The following is a 20,333-nucleotide window of genomic DNA, read 5'->3' as shown; positions in this document are numbered from 1 at the left end:
AAGTAGTGTTGTGGTTGGACTCATGGTTGTAGGGAGCCACAACCCAAGTTCAAAACCCATGGTGTGCCCACGTAGAAATGAAAAATATTATTTTTTTTCATAAAATTCAGAACAAAACAGAAAGGGTTAAATACAATTTAATTCCTACACTTTGCAACGAAAACAGAGATAGCACAAGTGGTGAGGTTCATTGCCCCTTTGGTGGAAGACCTTGATTCAAAACCCCTTGTGCACAAATTGTCTTTTTTCATAGAAAGGTGATGATTTTACTTAAGTGACAAAAAAATATAAGAATGGTAAAAACGTAGGAGTTGGGTCAAGCCTACAATTTTGGCTACTTTTTCCCCTTTTCCAAAAAGTAAGGGGGATCCCATGTGACATGGAAGAGGGGTACCCATAATGCAACTAAATGGGGAGGTTAGAGAAAATCTTGCCAAAGGAGAAAGGGGGGCGAATTTGGAAAGGAAAATGCATCCACCAAAAACGTGGGTTGAGAGTGGTTTTTATGAACTTAAAATTTGAAACTCCCTTAAGGAGGGGGGAGTTAAAATAGGGATCCAAGTGGGAGGCTACAGCCCACTTTGGACGTCTCTCTCTCTCTCTCTCTCTCTCTCTCTCTCTCTCTCTCTCTCTCTCTCTCTCTCTCTCTCTCTCTCTCAACGTTTCACCTTGTTCCTCCTCTCCCACCGTGAGGGTCGAACCCATTGCTAGTTGTGTGGGCCATCTTTGTTGGACGTGTGGACTCCATTGTCGAAGTGTGTGTCGCTCCGACGAAGAAGAAATAGTGCCGTCGTGAAACACCAAAGAGGTAAGGGGTATTGTATCTTTGTGCATGGGTTTTGTGCCATGTAGTACACGTATGCTGCAGCACCCCATTCGAATATATATATATATATATATATATATATATATATATATATATATATATATATATATATATATATATATATATATATATATATATATATATATATATAATGGCATATATCTTCAGTTGTGGGTCTTAATCATGGCTGATGAGAGCTTGTTTTAAACCGTGCGTATGGGTGTACTTGAATTTATCAACCCATTATATATAGATTTTAAATAAGTATAGGTAGATCCATACACTAAGATGAATGTGTAGATCTAGGGGGATCGGGGATCACGATATTCCAAAAATCTGGAATGGTTTATGTAAGAGGTCGATACAAATGCCCCGTTCAAGTTTGAGCAAGAATAGCATGGTAGGTACGATAAAGCGTGATATGGCTAGAATCATGAGAAGGGTCATGGCCAGTAGTTGCAGTATTCAGGACTACACATATGATTTGTTAACCCTATAAAATCGTTAATTTCTTAAGAAATCAAAATGGTATGATTTAAATTTGTTTCAGCATATATGTTTTCTTGGAGTTGATACATTGTCAATGCTATTTATGCTAATTAGTAGATCTGCAATAAGTCTTGCTCCCTGTAAATAATTCAAGGTCTTGACCACAAGTGTCGGTTGTTTGAATTTATGATGACTAAGGAACCTTATATTTTTTTATGACTCAGCATCAAGTGGTCCCTGGAAAATCGGATATCAAGTTAAATTTATGCTTATGCATCCCAGGTGTTATGGATTCACTTACAATCTCACCATAACGTTCAGCCGGTTATATTTTTCCCATTTGATATTATGTTAAGACTAGTCAACTCTCGTCAAATTATGTGCAGGATTCCTTTGTAAAAAGAATGGTAGTGCCATGTAGGGTATTGATGACATCAACTAAAAAGGAAAAGAACGCCGGCGCCATATGGTGCAACATAGGCCTTAATTCATTTTCCTTAATTCCCTTTTTGCACCTGTAGCTATGCATGCATGAAGATATCCACCAAAGTTTTAATCTTTGCATATCCAAGAAACAAGATATCTATGCCAACAAAACCTTAGGAGATATAACCAAATGAAGCTAAATCCAAATTTCAACAAATATCCAATATGTTGGTAACGTGAATTTCAAAATTGTTAAGAGTCTATGTCATCATCATTCTACCATGGTGAAAAGCTTATAGAATTTTCTGTAATTAGCTGCCAGGTATGTCACCGTGTGGTAAGAAACATTGTAGGTTAAAACCTCAGCCGTACTAACTGGTAGGCGTCAGCCGAAAGCCCTGCTTGCCCTATACCAAGGAGACCAGCAAGGTGCACAATTCCATTGGTAGTCAAATTTCATGGCTACAATGGGCACAAGGTCGTCACTGATTTGTCGCAACCCAACTTGTTGGTCGCGCACTATGGTAGTTGAAAGCCACTGTGCACAGCATAATATTTCACATTCTATTGTGCACCATCAGAAGGGTCACATTGACTCCACCCGTTGCTTGGTGTAGTCTTCACAGATGCAATTGCAAGGCTTCCAAAAATTTGCCTATGCACAGTTGTGGTTGCAGCGCATTGTAGCATGCCAATGACTCATCGCGTCTTGACTATAGTCTCAAGAGTATACAACAATATATATATATATATATATATATATATATATATATATATATATATATTAAAACCTTTTTAGAGACAAGGGTTGGCACGATTTTTAAATGTTAAATGCTCGAATCCGCAAAACCTCAATTTTATACATAACCTCATTTTATTCGACAATCTAAAGAAAAAAATGGAAAAATTCAAGTTGTTGTGACCATTATAGTGTATGCAAACACACTTTTGCAAAAGTTGCAATTTTTGCACCATTCGTTCCATGAAATGAATGTTTCTCTCATTTATGAGTTTGTCGATTATAAAAAAAGGACAATTTTGCATGATACTTTACCTTTAAATGATATATGTATTACATTGAAAGTTCACTATGATGCACATACTCACAGTAGGACTGAAACTCACAAAGGTAGATATACATTGGCTATGGCACACCTCACTGCAGTGCACATGTTTAAACAACCTAATGGTTTTATTATCTACTTAAGGAAAGAATGTTATGTATTGATGAATATGGCAAATGAATGAGATAGCAATGATGTATTCACATTGCATATGGTTTTGTACGTGGCCTGTTGTTAAACGCAAATGTTTGTTATAACTGCTCAATTAAGGAAAACTGCAGTGGTATAGTGGTACAATATTGAAACTGAGCATGTCAAATCCTTGTGGTGACATATGGGCACTTATAATGCTAAGTGAATTGCATATAATTGAATCATGATTGCATGCAAATATTATGACATTTTTCATGTCATGATGATGTGAAAGCTCAAAACCGCATTTGCGTTCTTGCGGGACCATTGTAGTGTCGTACGAGCACTTATGAAAAGTTGTACTTGAGACATGCCTTATGAGTGCATGGTCAGTGGGGTATAAAACGTACACTCGAGCTTAGAAATAAAACTTGAAAATGCAATATATATATATATATATAAGTACTCTGCTCAGAGTTGAGCCAGAATTCTGAGAAAATTATGGTTGTTGCCTATTAAGCATTTGATAGGTAATGTGCATACACTGAAATCACCCCGAGTATGGGTTGGGATTTTGAAAATCTCCTGTGGTGCAATGACGTGCACATAAAAATAAACGAGAATGAAAAATATGCACACATAACCTAAATGTGGGATTTTGGGTATACCTGAAAGACAGTATATGTTACCGGTTTTCAGAGATACTGAGTATACCTGATAACGGTATATGCTACTGGTTTCTCAGGGCTCTGGGTACACCTGAAAGACGGTGTATGTTACCGGACCCATGGTCTACCTTGAAGTGGGTAGGTGGTACAAGCTTCGTGGACATTCTTGTTTTTTGTGAGAGCTAGGCGTCTCACCCGATCCCCATTCCACGGAGTTAAGGGGCACGACTATCAATGCGGCCTAGGTGGTAGATCCAAGTCTTCTGCAGAAGTTATCAGGATGCATCCTAATTCTAGTTCTAGCCATTGGGGAGTATTCTCTCGGTCACAGACCGTCCCCTTTGGACCTCCGTACGGCTAGTCACATGGGGTATAAAATGAAAAATGACATAATAAACCGTCGTGTGGTCTCGATCCGCTACGATATCGAATGCCTATGTATACCCATAGGGTAATTAATAAGAGAAACGTAAAGTTAGTACACTTTTGAAAGTCTTCAAGTATACACACAATGCTTGATGTTGCATTTGTTATAGTATGATTGTGATTCACTCATGTGATGCATGGCTTAGCAATGGTTTCCTTTACATTCAAATGTGATAACCTAAATATGATTCATTCATATGATGTAGCATTCATTGATGTCTTTCTTTTATGTAGTAAATCATAAAATGCTAGAATTTATTACACTGTACATTCAGAACTTGTTTAAATATTTGACATTTCTTATATCCATGTGTTGCACATATACTTGTACACATGGCACTAAGCGCATTCATATAGATCTTTTGCTTCTTACTCAGACAGGGTAGTTTGACCCCTTCTGAATTAATATTTTTAGGAAACAGATAAAAATGGGTTATTGTAGTCGTCGTGCGGACGGGCCATGCGACCATATCTTCTTTGGATGTCCTGAGGAACTCTGGCTGCAATAAATTCATTAAATTTGTCATTTATGACTTGTAAAATTTTAAGGCAAGATTTTAATTCGCCTATTGTTATTAAGTTTGTGATATCACTTGTAACCCTCCCAAATTATTTAACTGAGAGATAAATAAGACATTTCTATTGTGGTTTTAGAAAAAAAATTTATTCCAAAAAAAATTGAGTTAAATATTTGGGGGCGTTACAACCGGACTTTGATGCTAAGTAATGCCGACACACACAGGCTCATTCGGACCCCGAACATGCACTGTAGCAAACAATGCATGGGGGGGGGGGCATCTGCTTCGGTTATCGAGCACATCAATTCTCGACACCAACCATGGAAATCACGGTACCTCTCCCTTCCCATGAGGAACATGGTAATCAAACATGCTCACCACCGAATACCTAAAAAGGTGGTGACAAAGATCTTAAAAGTACTTATATGTTTTTTATGGTCTAGGATGAGTGATAAGAGGAAGATAACATCTCATATCATGGGAGGTTGTTGCCCAACCAATAGAGTAGGGAGGCGGCAGAATATGGAATTTATTATCCATTAAAACAACACTGTTATGCAGGTGGCTTTGGGCACTTTTCAGCTCAGGAGGGGCTGGCTTATGGTCACAATTTATCAGGTCCCAGTATAGATTGACTGAAGATGTGGCATCTCGGACGCTTTCTAATTGTGCTCCTGCCTCGGCGTGGTAGTCTGCCATGGTCGGTGCTCTGTCTATCTTTCAGGATAGTATATGAAGGGATGACTCTTTACCACACCAGTTGCTTATTTGTTGCATCCTGCTATCTCTTCTTAACCAAAACCCGGGTATTGTTCCTTTTAGAAAATACAGCATATGGGGTACTGGCCCTTACCTCGAGCCCGCTTGATTATTGTCAATGAACAGGATCTCAACATAATGCAATATGCACAAATGAGGGTTTTGTTTATAAGGGAAACGGATCTCATCTTTTAAAATAGTATGGGCATTCAATCCTAACCATCCAGCAAAACCATCTAGCCATTGATTGGATGGTTAGGATTGAATGCATGATGAAACCCATCATATTTCAAATGATGAGTGTTCGATTATAAGTTGTCAATGGGTAAGGTCAGGGATTTTGATTGGCTAAGACCTTTGTTTATTAGTTGTCCGCTTCTTTTTTATTCAATTAAGTTATGCTTCTTTATGACTTAAATGTATTGTTTCGAGTTTTAACATGGTAATCAAGTGTTTTTCTTTCGCTCAAAAAAAAAATGGCACTTAGATCATGTTTTCTAATGATTTTTTCTTCAAAAATAACCCTCCAAATATGATCTACATGTTTGGCTTAATAGAAAGTGGCTCTTGGACCATGTTTTCTATTTTGTATATTGGGATTTTGAAAAAGTTGAAAAAGCAACGAGCTGCAAGGTAATGAACTTTAATTTCTTAAAAAAAAAGTATATTTTTTTGCCAAAACAATACAATTCAAGTGTCCGTTCCTACTTAAACCTGGGTAGGGCAAGGACAAATACTGGCCGAACCTTTGACCCACCGACAATTAAATATTTTGACGGTATCTCACATATTCTGCTTGTAGCCCCCACCATTTGGTTCGGTGGAGTGGGGCCAACATACATAGTGCTGTCCAGTTATACGAAATGGACCGTTAGGGAATTAAAATATGAGAAACAAGTTCCACCACATGCTTGACATTAAGCACGGCAGAGGTTTGGCTGCTTCAAAAATTGCTACACGATCATGATGCAGCTCCATTATTATAGCCTAAATCCATGGGCCAAATTAAGTGGCTGCAAACGGATCGGATATAGTCAGATAACATATTTTTTCTGGATATGAATCCTTTAACTGAAATCCGAATATGCATTCAGATCGGATTCAGATCTGTTCAATTGGATTATTTTCAGATTTGGGTCAGATTCGGATCAGCATTTTAATTTGGATCTGGAGTTGTTCCGAAACAAAATCTGATCAGAATGCATTTTTTTACATGTAAATAATGTTTTTATTCTGTTTTTTTTTCTGAATCCAATATTACCATATATGTATTTTGGGTATGGATTCAACCTTACCTCATGGGATCTGATTCAAATTCAGATCCATATTCAGATTTACTGTTTACATTTTGAATTCAGATTTGGGTCTAGCAAGATCCAGCCCGAATCCAACCAGTTTACACCGTTACTTCTCATGGTAACATTTTTCTAGTCCTTTGCCGACCCTACGTACTTTCTACCAGGGAAGCCAATGGGTGAGGTCTTGTCTCGACCAGGCTCAACACCCATCTAATCTGATTGTGTTAGTGTCTGGGTCAGCTTTCTGGGTAGCAGATGGACCGAGGTCAGGCTTAGAAGTTTTATAAAGGCAGATCTGATTAAGAACCAGAATATACTAAACGTTTGAATTTTGATGTTTTTTACCCGATTAGCCAGGCCTCTATCTTATACCTTATGAACTCAGGCCTAGATCTTGTCCTGCCTTGGAATTGCTCTAGATCCAGCTGGGTCCGTCCCAATTAGAACACCCTTGACATACCGTTTCGACCAATGGCACAATACCCAAGTTGACCATGAGTGTTTCAAAATAATCCCCCTGACAAATTGGCCAAGCCAAGTTCGTGTTACTTGACTAAATTGGTTGGGGCCTAGCTCACATTGCTAGGCTTGTCTAAGCATAGGAACCTTTAGGGGCCCATTTGCATGTCACGGAAAAAGAGAGTTTCCCGCAGAAATGCATGGGCTCCTGTGCCATTTCCACAGGCCCCACAATCCAACACAAACGTGGGAGCTTACGGAAAGCAGCCCCCATTTTACACGCTGGACTCCCCTTTCGACAGATTCGTTTCCAGTGGGGGGAGGGGGTCCGATTCATTTTCTGCGGAAGAAGGTGCTGCTGTGGAAGAAGGTGCCGCGACATGTGCTGCTGCGGAACCCTCTTCCGTGAAAAGCAAATGCACCTAAAAGGGTGGTCGTGTTTGGTTTGGACATTGGACCAATTGATTACTTTGAATTTGGCAAAGCCTGTTGGATACGATCACTTACACAGGGCCGATTTGTTTTTAGGTTCACATGTGAGAATAGGTCTGAATACGAAGTGTGTCCAATAATTAGAGTATTAGATCTGGGTCTGGTAAAAAGCATTTTCTGTCCACACCTCACAAATACGATTTAGAATTCAAGTACACACACACAGAGAGAGAGAGAGAGAAAGAGAGAGACTTTTGAATCCAGACGAATCCCCATATGTGTAATTGTTGAATGAAGGTAAGGTCGGATTGATAACAGGACTTGGGTATAGTTTAGACTTTTAGGTATGAATTCCAATCCCAATGTGAATCTCAGCATTACATGTAGAAGGCATGTCTGCTTTAGGGCTGGTAAACGAGCTAATGATCCGAACTAAGGGTGCTCAAGCTTGATTCATTTTTCCGTGGCAAGTAGAGCCGAGCTCAAGTTGGCTCATTTACAAATAAATTGTATTTTTAAAATTAAAAATAACAGAATTTTACATTAAACCTATCGATTGAAGTTCAAACTGGTCCTTTGACAAAATAACTGCGTTATTTCAAAGTTGTAAGCAACACCTTTTGAACTCTTAGCTTATTACTTGCAAAATAAACACTTCAAACATATCCTGTAAAATATATATTTATATATATATATAATATATATTTATTACTAGTTACCAAATGGGTCTCCCCATGTCTGTCAGTAGCAGTTAGTGCACGTCACCTTGTGTTGGGTCGTTGCACGTTCAAATCCCAATTGGTATGTTGTATACCTATTTTCTTCTCTCTAAAAAATAGCTATACAAGCTAAGTTGAGCCAAATTACTTATTTGTTGGCATCTATGTCACATGGGTGCGGGTGGGGGGTGCGGCACTTTAAAAAAACTTGGCTGTGGGGTGCGGCAAAAATATAAAAAATTATATATATATATATATATATAGAGAGAGAGAGAGAGAGATAAAATTCACAAGTTAGACATAAATGATCCTATGCTGACTACACCCAAAATCAAGTTGACCGCATCGAGTGCAGGTGCAATGCGAGTGCGGCACCTAGTTGAAGAGTCCCTGTGACATAGGTTCGCATTCAGCTTGCCTTGGCCTATTTTACGAGTTTGAATGAGCTTTTTACAAGCCAAACACAAGCAGAATCATGTGAGGGTAGTCTGGTCTTCTGGTTTCAGATCTAATATTTACATATGTAGAATTCAGTGATGTTTACATCCTAATCTGGCCTCGACTCAAAGGCATGAAAATCATTCCTTAACCAATTGAAAAGTAACATTGTACTACAAAATTAAGGACCAAGAAAGAGTAAAAGGGCAGAGATTTATTTCTGTTTAAAAAAAAAACAAGGTTGCATAGCTGGTATGGGTTAAGGGTATTTTCGTCATTAAAATAATTTTCAAATGCAAAAAGCCCTCTCTCCGAATATAGCCGTTACTCAATAACAGAGAACTCACTTCCTTTTTGACGCTTTCTCGTTTTCACTTCCTATCAGAATCGGCCCAGCGAGAGGAACAACCACCTGGATCACGAGGTTGGGCAGGATCACTCACGAGGTTCTTACCCAAAACTCCAGAATGATGTTCACTGAAGGCCTTGACGAGAAAGCTCTCGACTGGATCAATCAGGTAAGCAGAAAAAACCTAGACTTTCATAAGTTTTCTTGACACCATGACTCATTTCTTCTTCTTTTTTTGTGTAATTATTTTGGTGGGTGTTCTTCTTAGGGATTGAACGCAAACGAGAAGGCGGAAAATACTATCTTTAGTGAGAGATTCAGTTTGGGTTCGCACACTGACCCATCCTTTCTGCTGAACAAGAAGAGGGAATTTCTATTGTCCTCACCAATTCTGCCACCCTTGAAGTTTCATTCCGGTCTTCTTGGGAAGCACTGTGATACAGCACTTGGTTTTGAAGACGATGACGAGAGCGTGGCTTCGGCGCCTGATGACGCAGAACTGGACTACTCTGACCCTTTTGACGAGGGAGGCTTGGGATCTAGCGACTCTGAGTTGCGGGAGAATGAGGTCACCACGAGCCACGAGGACGATGATTCTTTTGGTGTCAATTTGGGTATGGACGAGCTCTCCCGTGGAAGAGGTTTCAGACGTCGTATAATGAATACTGAATTAATTTTAGCCGACACTAACTTCATTGAATGTGCAGAGAAAGCTCAAAGATTCATCGATGGGGATTCGGGCATAGCAAGATTTCGAGAACGAAGATCGATTTCTGATAGCGAGGAATGCCAGAGTCGAGAATCCAAAAACACATGTGATGCTACTGTAAGAAAATCTCTTGGCTTCTCCCGGTTTTTATTTTATTTGATTTTCCTAAATCTATCCTTTAAATTTATGAATTTAGTATTAAAATTCTATGATAAGAACACTTCTCGACTTGTCCTTTGATTAACGAATTGCAGTAATCTTCCTCCTTTTGATCAAACAAACAAAGCCCGGAAAGGGCCTCTTGGATTCTTATTTTAAGTAAAAATTGTCCTAATTATCTGATTGCATGTGCAGCCTTCTCCAAATGTGCTGCCACATTCAAACTACCGTTCAGCAGTGCATGGTAGTCTTCGTAGACCCTTGTATAATTATTTTTTTTTTCAACCTCAGGGCCATCTTGCAGAAGAATCAAATCTGGAAAGATCGCCAGAGATTGGAACTCCCAGTGCTCCGCCCATGATTGAAACTGGAACCAATACATATGAAGCAAATGAGAATATGCAGCCGTCCGATAGCGTAGAAAAACAAGTGCATGATCATCTGCAAACAGAGCCATTAAGGTTAAGTATTCAGGCACAAAAAGAAAGAAAAGTTTATTTTGATTCCAGTAAAGATGGATGCGTTGATAATGCTACACATCCAGGTCAAATTGACGAGTCACGCCCAAGGTAACTTATAGGGCTTTGATGCAAAGACACATGGTTGCTATTTTTACCATTCATTTTATTTGTACTTTGTGATAATCTGGCGATTTCTGCAACAGGATGGCTTCTGCTGAAGCTGAAATGCAGACTTCATTTAGACAGACAATTTCAGTTGATCGTCCACCAATCTACAACACAAGGTAAATCTTACACTCCTAATTTTAATTTTGTTACAGGTCTATGTGCTCCTACTTTTAACCTTCGAACACATCTCACAATCATGTTTGATTTTCATATATAAAAGGTATGATAAAGATCACGCAAACACCATAGACCTAAAGAGTGCCGACACGATAATTAGGAAGCGTCTAGACTCAGAGAGTCCGGTTCCAACTCGAGTCTTGAACTGTCCAGAGTTGAGAGTGATGAGTTGTGGAGACTGATTCATAGTTTTTGCCCTTGCAGGAAGGGGGGTCCGGGGGCTCCCCCCGGCATGGGGGTCGGGGGGGGGGGGGAGAGGGGGCGCCCCAGAAGAACTTTTTTTGGGGGGGTGGCTTATGTTTGAGACCCGGTTTCTTATGGATCAGCCCCGGTTTGGTTAGGGTTAGGGTTGTAGCCCTTGCTTTGTATATATTCTCTCTTTTCTTTCTCCCTCTTGTAAAAGTCGAAAAAGAGTAATAAGATTTCTCTCTGGGCGGCCGTGGTTTTTTACTCTCTCGGATTTGAGGAGAGGTTTTTCCACGTAAATTTGTGTGTTATTCCTGTGTTTTGTTTGATCGTTCTTGTTCTTTGTTTCCTTTTGGTTGTTTCTTGCTCACGATTTTCCTAACAGAGAGTCCAGTTCCAACTCAAGAGTCTTGAACTGTCTAGAGTTCTCTGATTATCGAAAACGATAATCTGGACTCCTCTTAGTGCAAACGTTTTATGATAATTATCAGAAAACGGTAACTCACATATTGTGTATTGTATGCATTATCGTTTTCTTGGTTTCCTGTTTTTCTATATTATCGTTTTGATCTATAAATACAAGTGCTCAATCTCTTGGTGTACATTGATAGAAAATCGAGTTTTACAATTTCTTGCAATTCTTTCATGGTATTAGAGCCATCCACCTCCAACGAGTTATCAATGGCCGCTTCATCGTCCTTCTCGTCCTCCATGACCCAATGGAATGCCATCGCCAGCCTAGTCTCGATAAAATTAAATCCAGACAATTGCCTGTTGTGGAGATCACAACTTGAATCCGTTATGATCAGCCAGGATCTCCTCAAGTTTATTAACGGATCTTGTCCCCAACTAGATCCCTTTATTGTCGAAGATGGAGGTAAGATCAAAAATCCAAATTATCCTATTTGGATTCGTTCTGACCAGTTGGTCCTCAGTTGGATTAAAGCAACTATTTTTGAAATTGTTCTCAGGCAAATCATAAGAACAAAAACGGCCCGTGAAGCTTGGCTTCTTCTGAAAAAGGCATATGGGTGTCAATCTCCTTTGAGACTCATGCTTCTGAAGAAAGACCTCACTTTTATAAAAAAAAAAGAATATGGACATGTTGTCCTATCTAGACCGTATCAAATTTTTAGCCAACTCTCTTGTTGTTGCATGTCATATGTAGATGACGAAAAACTAGTACAAATAACCCTAAACGGACTTCCTCTTGAATATGAAAGTTTTATAACTTCCATTACCACCAATTCGGCCATGTATACCTTCATAGATCTGTATGATTTGCTCCTCAATCAAGAACGTTTTGTGCTTCTCACTCATGCCAAGCCTCTTGAAACTCAAGAACAACAACAAATTGCATTTACTACGTTCAAGGGCAGAGGACGAGGCCACAATTTCTATCGAGGTCATGGCATAGGACAAGGGAGAAACTCATCTCCAAACATGTCCAACAACAATATTGCATCCCAAACGCAGGGTGGCTGAGGAGTGGTTACTTGTCAATATTATGGAAAATGTGGACATGTGTCCAAAACGTGTTTGGATATCCCTTAAGCTTTTTTGGCTATCTCTCCAGCAAAATAATGATGATTTTTGGTATCCTTACACTGGTGCTACAAATCATCTCACCATGGATGATCACCAGTTCTCCTAAAAATCACAATATCAACGGGATCAACAAATCATGATTGGTAATAGACCGACAGACAGGCAAGATTCGCCTCAGGGGACCAAAATCTAGTGTGGGACTTTATCTAATCAAGGTTGATGGCAGCATATGCGGGTAAAGCGGCATCCTTTGATATATGGCACCAACTCCTCGGTCATGCAAATGAAAGATTGTTTCTTACTTAAATTCTAAAAACTCTATTTCTGTTAATAAGCACGACGAAATAAAAGAGTGTGAGAGTTGTCTTATTGGCAAAGCTCACAAGCTTCCTTTTGGTAAATCTTGCTCTTCTATATCATCTCCTCTGGAACTTCTACACGCTGATGTCTTGGGGGCCAGCTCCAGTATCTTCACGAGAAGGATTTCGTTTTTATTTTCTTATAGTAGATGTTTTTTCTCGATTTACATGACTTTTTTCATTACAAACTAAGTCTCAAGTTTTTGAGTGCTTTAAGACTTTTAAGCATATTACTAAAAAGCAACTTCAACTCGCTATTCATACTTTTTAATCTAATAATGGAGGAGAGTTCACCAGTTGTGATTTTGAAAACTTTTTGCGAAACAATGGTATTCTTTATTATTTTTTGTGCCCTCATACCCTGGAACAGAATGGTCTTGTTGATAGCAAACATCGGCCTATCGTTGAAACCATCCTGAGCCTATTACACACTTCCTCCATGTCTAAATCCTTTTGGGTCGATGCTTTTCGCGCTACAGTCTATATTATTAACTGTATCCCAACTCTTATCCTTAATCGCAAGAGCCCGTATGAATTTCTTTTTCATAAATCCCCCGACTATAGTCATCTTCGTGTCTTTGGAGCCCATTGTTATCCTCTGTTAACACCCTACCGTACCACCAAATTCTAGCCTAAGACTATCTCCTGTATTTTCCTTGGCTATGCCTCTCGTCATAAACACTATCTTTGTTTCGACCCTTCCCAACCCTGTCTTTATATTTCTCATCATGTTTACTTTGATGAATTCGTCTTTGGACTCCCCTCTTCCTCTTCTTGTTCTTCTTCCTCCACCCCTGTAACTCCCCAAAATTTCAAGCTTGCAAACCTTTCAAAAAAAAAAACAGACAAGAGACTAAAAAGGAATTTCTTCATCTCAGAGATGGTTTACGAAATCAGCGGAAGACTATACTTTTATTAATTTCGAAACGGCAAGCTGACAACTTTGAGCGCGTTAGCTAAAAGAACCAAAACGCACAACACATGCTACTTGCAAACACTTGGAAAAGCCACTTTCATTTAAGAAGTTCTCCAAATAGTACAAAATTCGGATATCCCAAGGAAAATCCGTTACAAAACCCCAAACAATAGGACGCGAGCTAAGAGTAGGAAGAAGAACGTCTTGGAGCCATCTTGTCATCGCGCCATCGCCTGTGATATACCTAATCATCACTTGTATCCATAGAATGGGTTAGTTTCGCGAAAAACTAGTAGGTGCACAAGAGAGACTACAAGGAACTGAATTATGTAATTTAATTCAGTAGGTTACGCAGTTTAAAGCAGATATACAGTTAAACAGGTAAGCAATGCATGCAGATAACTAGTGCAAACGCGTAAGTAGTGCAATCGAACAAGTAGTGCAAGCGAATAAGTAGTGCAAGTGAATCAGTAGTGCAAGCGAAGCAGTAGTGCAAGTGAATCAGTACTGCGAGCGAGTCAGTGGTGCAAGCGAAGCAGTAGTGCAGCGAATCAGTAGTGCAAGCGAGTCAGTGGTGCAAGCGAAGCAGTAGTGCAAGCGAGTCAGTAGTGCAGCGAATCAGTAGTGCAAGTGAATCAGTAGTGCAAGCGAGTCGGTAATGCAGGCGAGTCTCACGGCCCAGCAACCAATGTGAACAGACTTTATGTTTCGATATTACTAGCCTGCGGGTACGCGCAGGCAAAACATAGAAACAACTGAGACTAGTTCAGGCGTCTATTATTCTATGTATTTTCAATAACCCGAATAGCTAGTTGAGTCCGCTCCAAAGGGGACGACTTTAGCCGAGAGAGGATTCCCCAGAGGCTGAAAAGCAGTGCCACGGATGCATCCAACTTCTGCAGAAGTGTTGAGCTAACTATTATAGCCCCTTTCCCCTAACTCCAATGACTGGGGAAGCCGGATCATTGCCCATAGGGTGGTTGTTAACAACCTGTCCATTGGAGTTTTTGTACCGCTCTGTCCTCTCCCTTGACAGAATAACCAGAAGCGAATGGGTGCGTTAGGGGTTGCTTAACTAACGACCCATCCTATGCTGCGATCTTCAACCCACTCGAGCATCTTGCCTGTGAAGGCGAATGTGAGGCCATTTATGTGATTACAGCATTGTGCCTTTAGCACTGTTCGAGGTCGCACGACCGTCTCATCCGATCATCGCGGTACTAGACGTATCGTGCACGACTACAAGTACTCTAGGATGAAGGGGGTATAGCTCATCAATACAAGCCTCAACAGGAGTGTTTCACAAAGATGTAAAGTTTATCTACTTTACTTTATCTTTTGAAACAGCAGTACCTTTTGCCAACATTATGCATGTGATTATCTCGAATCACATCCGCTATCGGGATATCTATATGTCTCGCATGACTCGATACCAGCCTCTATAGACGGGATACGGGTTTCTCAACAGAACACCCGCTACGAAGTTCGCTCGCTCCCGACTAAACTCTTGTCGCAAGAGGGAGAGTGGTAAATGCTCCTTGCATCCTCCACGAGGATGCCCTTAAGGCATCCGCAAAGAGCAAGAACCTGCACGTCATCTGCAATAGCAAGGCAATACCAACACATATGCAAAAGCAAGAGCCTAGGCGCAGAGCGCGAGGGCAAGGTAAAGTGCAAGGATTGCGAAACCGCATCCTTGAGTGAAGTGGATACTCGTATAAATATATATATATATATATATATATATATACATATTCATTCAATGGTCGCTTTTAGTTTAATTGAACTTAATTCAATTTTTCAAGTCTTTCGTGCAATCTTCCCCTACCTTGGAGGGTTAGGAGCTTGCTGACGTCTGCGGACGTACACGATTAACGGCTCTGGTCGCGGAGCGCGAGTGGGATCCGTCGTAGCTGCAAATATACGATATTAACAAGCAAACTCAGACAAAAGCAAAAGCAAGGCAAAGACTCAACTTCTCCGATACATAGGGCTGGGGCAAACCGTCCCAATTGACTCGAAAAGAAGATGGGGCAAGGTCAAATGACCCTTGCAGCCGAAAGAGGGGTGTAGTCAAATGCGAACAGATGACTCACGCTACTAGGAATTCCTCGTTGGAGACCAACAATTGTAATGATCTGTCCCCATCACGATGTAGCTTCCAAAGATTCCCCGGGCCTGTCGGCCAAGGGTATAGGCTCGCGCACAAAGGGCAGGGGGCCATCGGCCCCTGCTAGCAAACAAAAAGGCAGGGGCCATCGGCCCCTGCTGGCATAACCAAAAAGGCAAGGGCCATCGGCCCCTGCTGGCATAATAAAAAGGCAGGGGCTGTGAGAAATCAGATGTGGGAGTCACCTTACTATCGTAGCAAGAGATAGAGAGAGAGGTAAGAGGGAAGAGAGAAAAAAAATGTTGGGCGGCAATGATGTCTTCTCCCCTTTCCATTGATATTTATATGTTGTACGAGTGTTACAATACAGTACAATAGTACAATACAATACAATATGCTGTACAATACAATACAATACAGTACAATAGTACAATACAGTACAGTCTGTTGTACAATACAATACAGTACAGTAGTACAATACAGTACAGTATCTGTACAAGTGGTACAATACAGTACAGAAATATATTCATTTACATATACATATTTAATAGACTCCCTCAAGTTGAGGATGATCTTCAATCATGCTCAACTTGCCCTTAAGTAACCAAAATTGATGACTAACCAATCCTTTGGTGAAGATGTCTGCTACTTGGTCTTCTGATCTGACATACGAAGCCTCAATTTCTTCTGTTTCAATCTTTTGTCTAACAAAATGCTGATCAATCTCAATGTGCTTCGTGCGACAATGATGAATAGGGTTAAAAGAAATATTAATGGCACTTTGATTATCACATAAAAGCAGAGAGGAAGAGATAGGTTCATTCAACTCTTGAAGAAGATGCCGTACCCAAGTGACATCAGCTGTCCCTGCTGCCATTGCCCTGTACTCTGCCTCAGTGCTGGATTTAGCAATGGCCTTTTGTTTCTTACTACTCCAAGTGACAATATTTGGGCCAATAAAAACACAATATCCTGAAACCGACCTACGCTCATCAGGGTCCCCACCCCAATCTGCATCACAATATGTAAGTAAACGGTGTCCTGTAGTGAAGCTTTCATCTTTATGATAGAGCAATCCATCTCCAATAGTCCCTTTCAGATATCTGAGAATACGCTTAATACATTCCATATGACAATCAGTGGGAGCATGCATAAACTGAGATGCTTGATTTACAACATAAGCAATGTCAGGTCTTGTAAATGTAAGATATTGCAACATACCAACAATGCGGCGATATAAAGTGGAATCATGATATAATTGGCCTTCTTTTGCACTAAACTTATGATTTAAGACAGATGGGGTGCTGAGAGGTTTACAATTAATCATACCAGTGGTGTGAAGAATGTCAAGAGTATACTTGTGTTGACTTAGAGTGAGTCGATCATCTTGTCTATCGACTTCAACTCCCAAGAAGTATCGCAATGGGCCTAAGTCCTTCATCTTGAATTTGGCCATGAGTAAAGACTTGACCAAGGCAATATGTGCATCATCACTCCCAGTGATAATGATGTCATCAACATATATAAGAACCCAAGTAGTAACATGATCATTCTTATACATAAATAAAGAATGATCAAGTATACTCTTAGAAAAGCCATGCTGCTGAATTTCCATGGAGAAACTCTCAAACCAAGACCGAGATGCCTGTTTTAAACCATAAAGAGACCTTCTCAATTTACAAACCCATGTAGCCGCATCATGTTCACTATATCCAGGAGGTTGCTCCATATACACCTCTTCCTTCAAGTCCCCATGTCGGAACGCATTCTTGACAGCCAACTGGCTAAGAGACCAACCATGCTGAAGTGCCAAAGTGAGGATCACACGAATGGTGCCAATTTTGACAACAGGGCTAAAAGTTTCCTCATAATCTTGCCCATATTGTTGTGTGAATCCGCGTGCAACAAGGCGAGCTTTATATCTTTCAATGCTACCATCTGGTTTACGCTTGATCTTGTAAACCCATTTGGAACCAACAATATTTCTATCAACAGGTCGAGGAACAATATCCCATGTATGACATTCATGAAGTGCTGCCATTTCTTCGTTCATAGCTTCAACCCAAGCTCGAGAATGGGTTGCCTGATGGAAAGTAGACGGCTCTTTCTCTTTGGCCACATTGGTTAGAAACAACTGAAAGTCAAGAGAAAAATTGTTGTAACTAACCCAACGATGGATAGGATGCCTTTCACGTGTGGATCGTCGAAGAGGGGGAGCCTCGTGAGATGGAGTTGAAGGGGCTCCTCGATGGGCATAAACCAAACCTGAAAACCGTGAAGGTGCATCCTGGATGATGGAGTTGTCTGCTTCAAACTGAATTGGTTCATCAACAACAGGATCTCTGATAGAGTCATATAGCAAAGTATCACAAAGCCATGGGTCATAAGTAGTTTGCTCATATACCTGAGAAGTATCACAAGTGCTGAAATGATCATCATCAAAAACAACATTTCTAGACACCTTAATCTTACCCAAAATAGGATCATAACATCTATATCCTTTATACCCATCGGCATATCCCAGAAATCTGCACTGAACTGCTCTGTCTTGAAACTTGTTACGTAAAGAATGATCCACATGGACATAACAAATGCATCCGAAAGCATGCAAATCATCATAAGAAGGGTGAGAACCGTGAAGCAAATAATAAGGAGACTGATCTCCTAATAATTCCATAGGCAACCTGTTAATGATATGCACTGCAGTGTGAAAGGCCTCAGTCCAAAGAGAGAAAGAAATATCAATATTGTGCATCATACTTAACGCGGTTTCAACAATATGCCGATGCTTACGTTCTGCTACTCCATTCTGTTGTGGAGTGTAAGGACAAGAGGAGTTACGTGTGATGCCATGGTCCTTTAAATATTCACTAAAATCATGAGATATGTATTCTCCACCACCATCACACTGGAAATAAGTGATATTTGAATTGAAAAGGTTCTGAACAAGAGCATGGAATTGTTTGAAAAGTTTGAACACTTCAGATTTAGATTTCATAAAGTAAATCCAAGTGTAACGAGTGAAAGAGTCAAGAAATAACACATAATAACGAGAGCCAGATAGAGATGAAACAGGAGCTGGGCCCCAAACATCAGAGTGAATAATTTCAAATGGCTTGGAAGCTCTTTTATTGATACTTTGAAAGGGAAGTACATGACTCTTGCAGACATTACAACTAGGACACTTGTGATCTAATTTGACTTTGGGAATAAAACCCTGAGAAGACAATTTGTCAAGGAACCCTTGACTACAATGACCTAACCGACGATGCCAAGAAACTGGCTTATTACATTGCATAACAGAAGAAGACTGACTCAAATAAGCAGGAAAAGATGGAGACACGGTAGATGACGTCTTCAAAGTCCCGGGGGCTGCTTCGAAGACGTACATGTTTCCGCGTCGTTCACCCTTAGCGAGCATCTTCTTGGTTCGAAGGTCCTTAAGACAAACAGAAGACGGAGTAAATTCCATGGATGAATTTGTTTCATCAACCAATTTAGAAACAGATAAAATGTTTTTCTCAATGGCAGGAGTGAGTAAGACATTTTTCAATGGTAGTGTAGATTGTGACAAAGAGAGAGATGCATTTCCAGTATGAGAAATAGGGTGGTGGGAACCATCTCCCGTGACAATAGTGCCAGTGCCAATATAAGGAACCATGTTGGAAAGTTTACCTGCATCAGAAGTAACATGTGCGGCTGCTCCAGAATCAATATACCAAACTCCATCATCATTCTGACGCAAATTCATGTTGTTAAATGCAGTCATCAGAATTTGTTGCACATCATGTGGCAACCCTGCACTCTGTCCCTGATCAGTACCCTGATGTGCTCGAAAATTTCCCTGCGGCTGCCCCTGAAACTGTCTAACATTCATCTGTCCAGCTCTTGGTCCTGGCCTCCCTGCCTTGTTGCGATTCTGTGGGTTGTGCCAACAATCTGCTTTCACATGGCCACGCTTGTTGCAATGGAAGCAAGTAGGGACACGGGTACCTCTAGTGGCAGGTGGAGCAGTAGGAGTAGGAAGGAGTCCTCCACGGCCCATATGAGCAGCAGGTGGACGAAATGAGGTAGACCCAGATGTAAACATGACAGGATGAGGATCATCAATAAGATGATCTTGAGTCAAACTAACTTCATACTATAGGAGTTTGGCCTGTAAATCCTCAAAGCATGGAAGTGTAGAGGCAACCTGTAATGCAGTGCAAAACATACGATATTGGGGCCCAAGGCTTCCCAATACCTGCTGAACAACATCTCTGTCAGAAACAGGATATCCAATAGCGGCCAACTGATCAATGATAATTTTGATATCCCCTAGAAATTCAGTAATGGTCTTAGTTCCCTTTCGCATAGATTGGAACTGCCATTTCAGTTGAAGTGCACGTGATTCAGAAACCTGTGAATAAGAGTGAGCAAGATGTCTCCATAGTTCTGCAGCAGTAAAATGGTCAGAGATAGTTTGTAATATACGATCAGATAACGTGGCAGTCAAATAGGCAACCACAGATTGGTCCTTCTGAAACCAAACATCATA

The 20,333-nt window shown here is 40.4% G+C and overlaps 1 protein-coding gene across 1 annotated transcript in view; it reads left to right on the top strand.

Moving 5' to 3' along the window:
* Window positions 1–20,333, top strand: part of LOC149848923 (portal protein) — a 92,966-nt gene that overhangs the window by 30,855 nt on the left and 41,778 nt on the right. The window contains exons 4-7 of the mRNA XM_090005831.1: window positions 9,040–9,172; window positions 9,272–9,829; window positions 10,163–10,440; window positions 10,536–10,616. Of these exons, the coding sequence (XP_089861957.1) occupies window positions 9,040–9,172; window positions 9,272–9,829; window positions 10,163–10,440; window positions 10,536–10,616 (1,050 nt within the window). The remainder of the gene's footprint in view (window positions 1–9,039; window positions 9,173–9,271; window positions 9,830–10,162; window positions 10,441–10,535; window positions 10,617–20,333) is intronic.

The sequence above is a fragment of the Nuphar pumila genome, chromosome 1 (assembly GCF_984573655.1).
Source record: "Nuphar pumila chromosome 1, dmNupPumi1.hap1.1, whole genome shotgun sequence".
NCBI lineage: Eukaryota > Viridiplantae > Streptophyta > Magnoliopsida > Nymphaeales > Nymphaeaceae > Nuphar > Nuphar pumila.
This window is presented reverse-complemented; position numbering and strand designations above follow the sequence as displayed.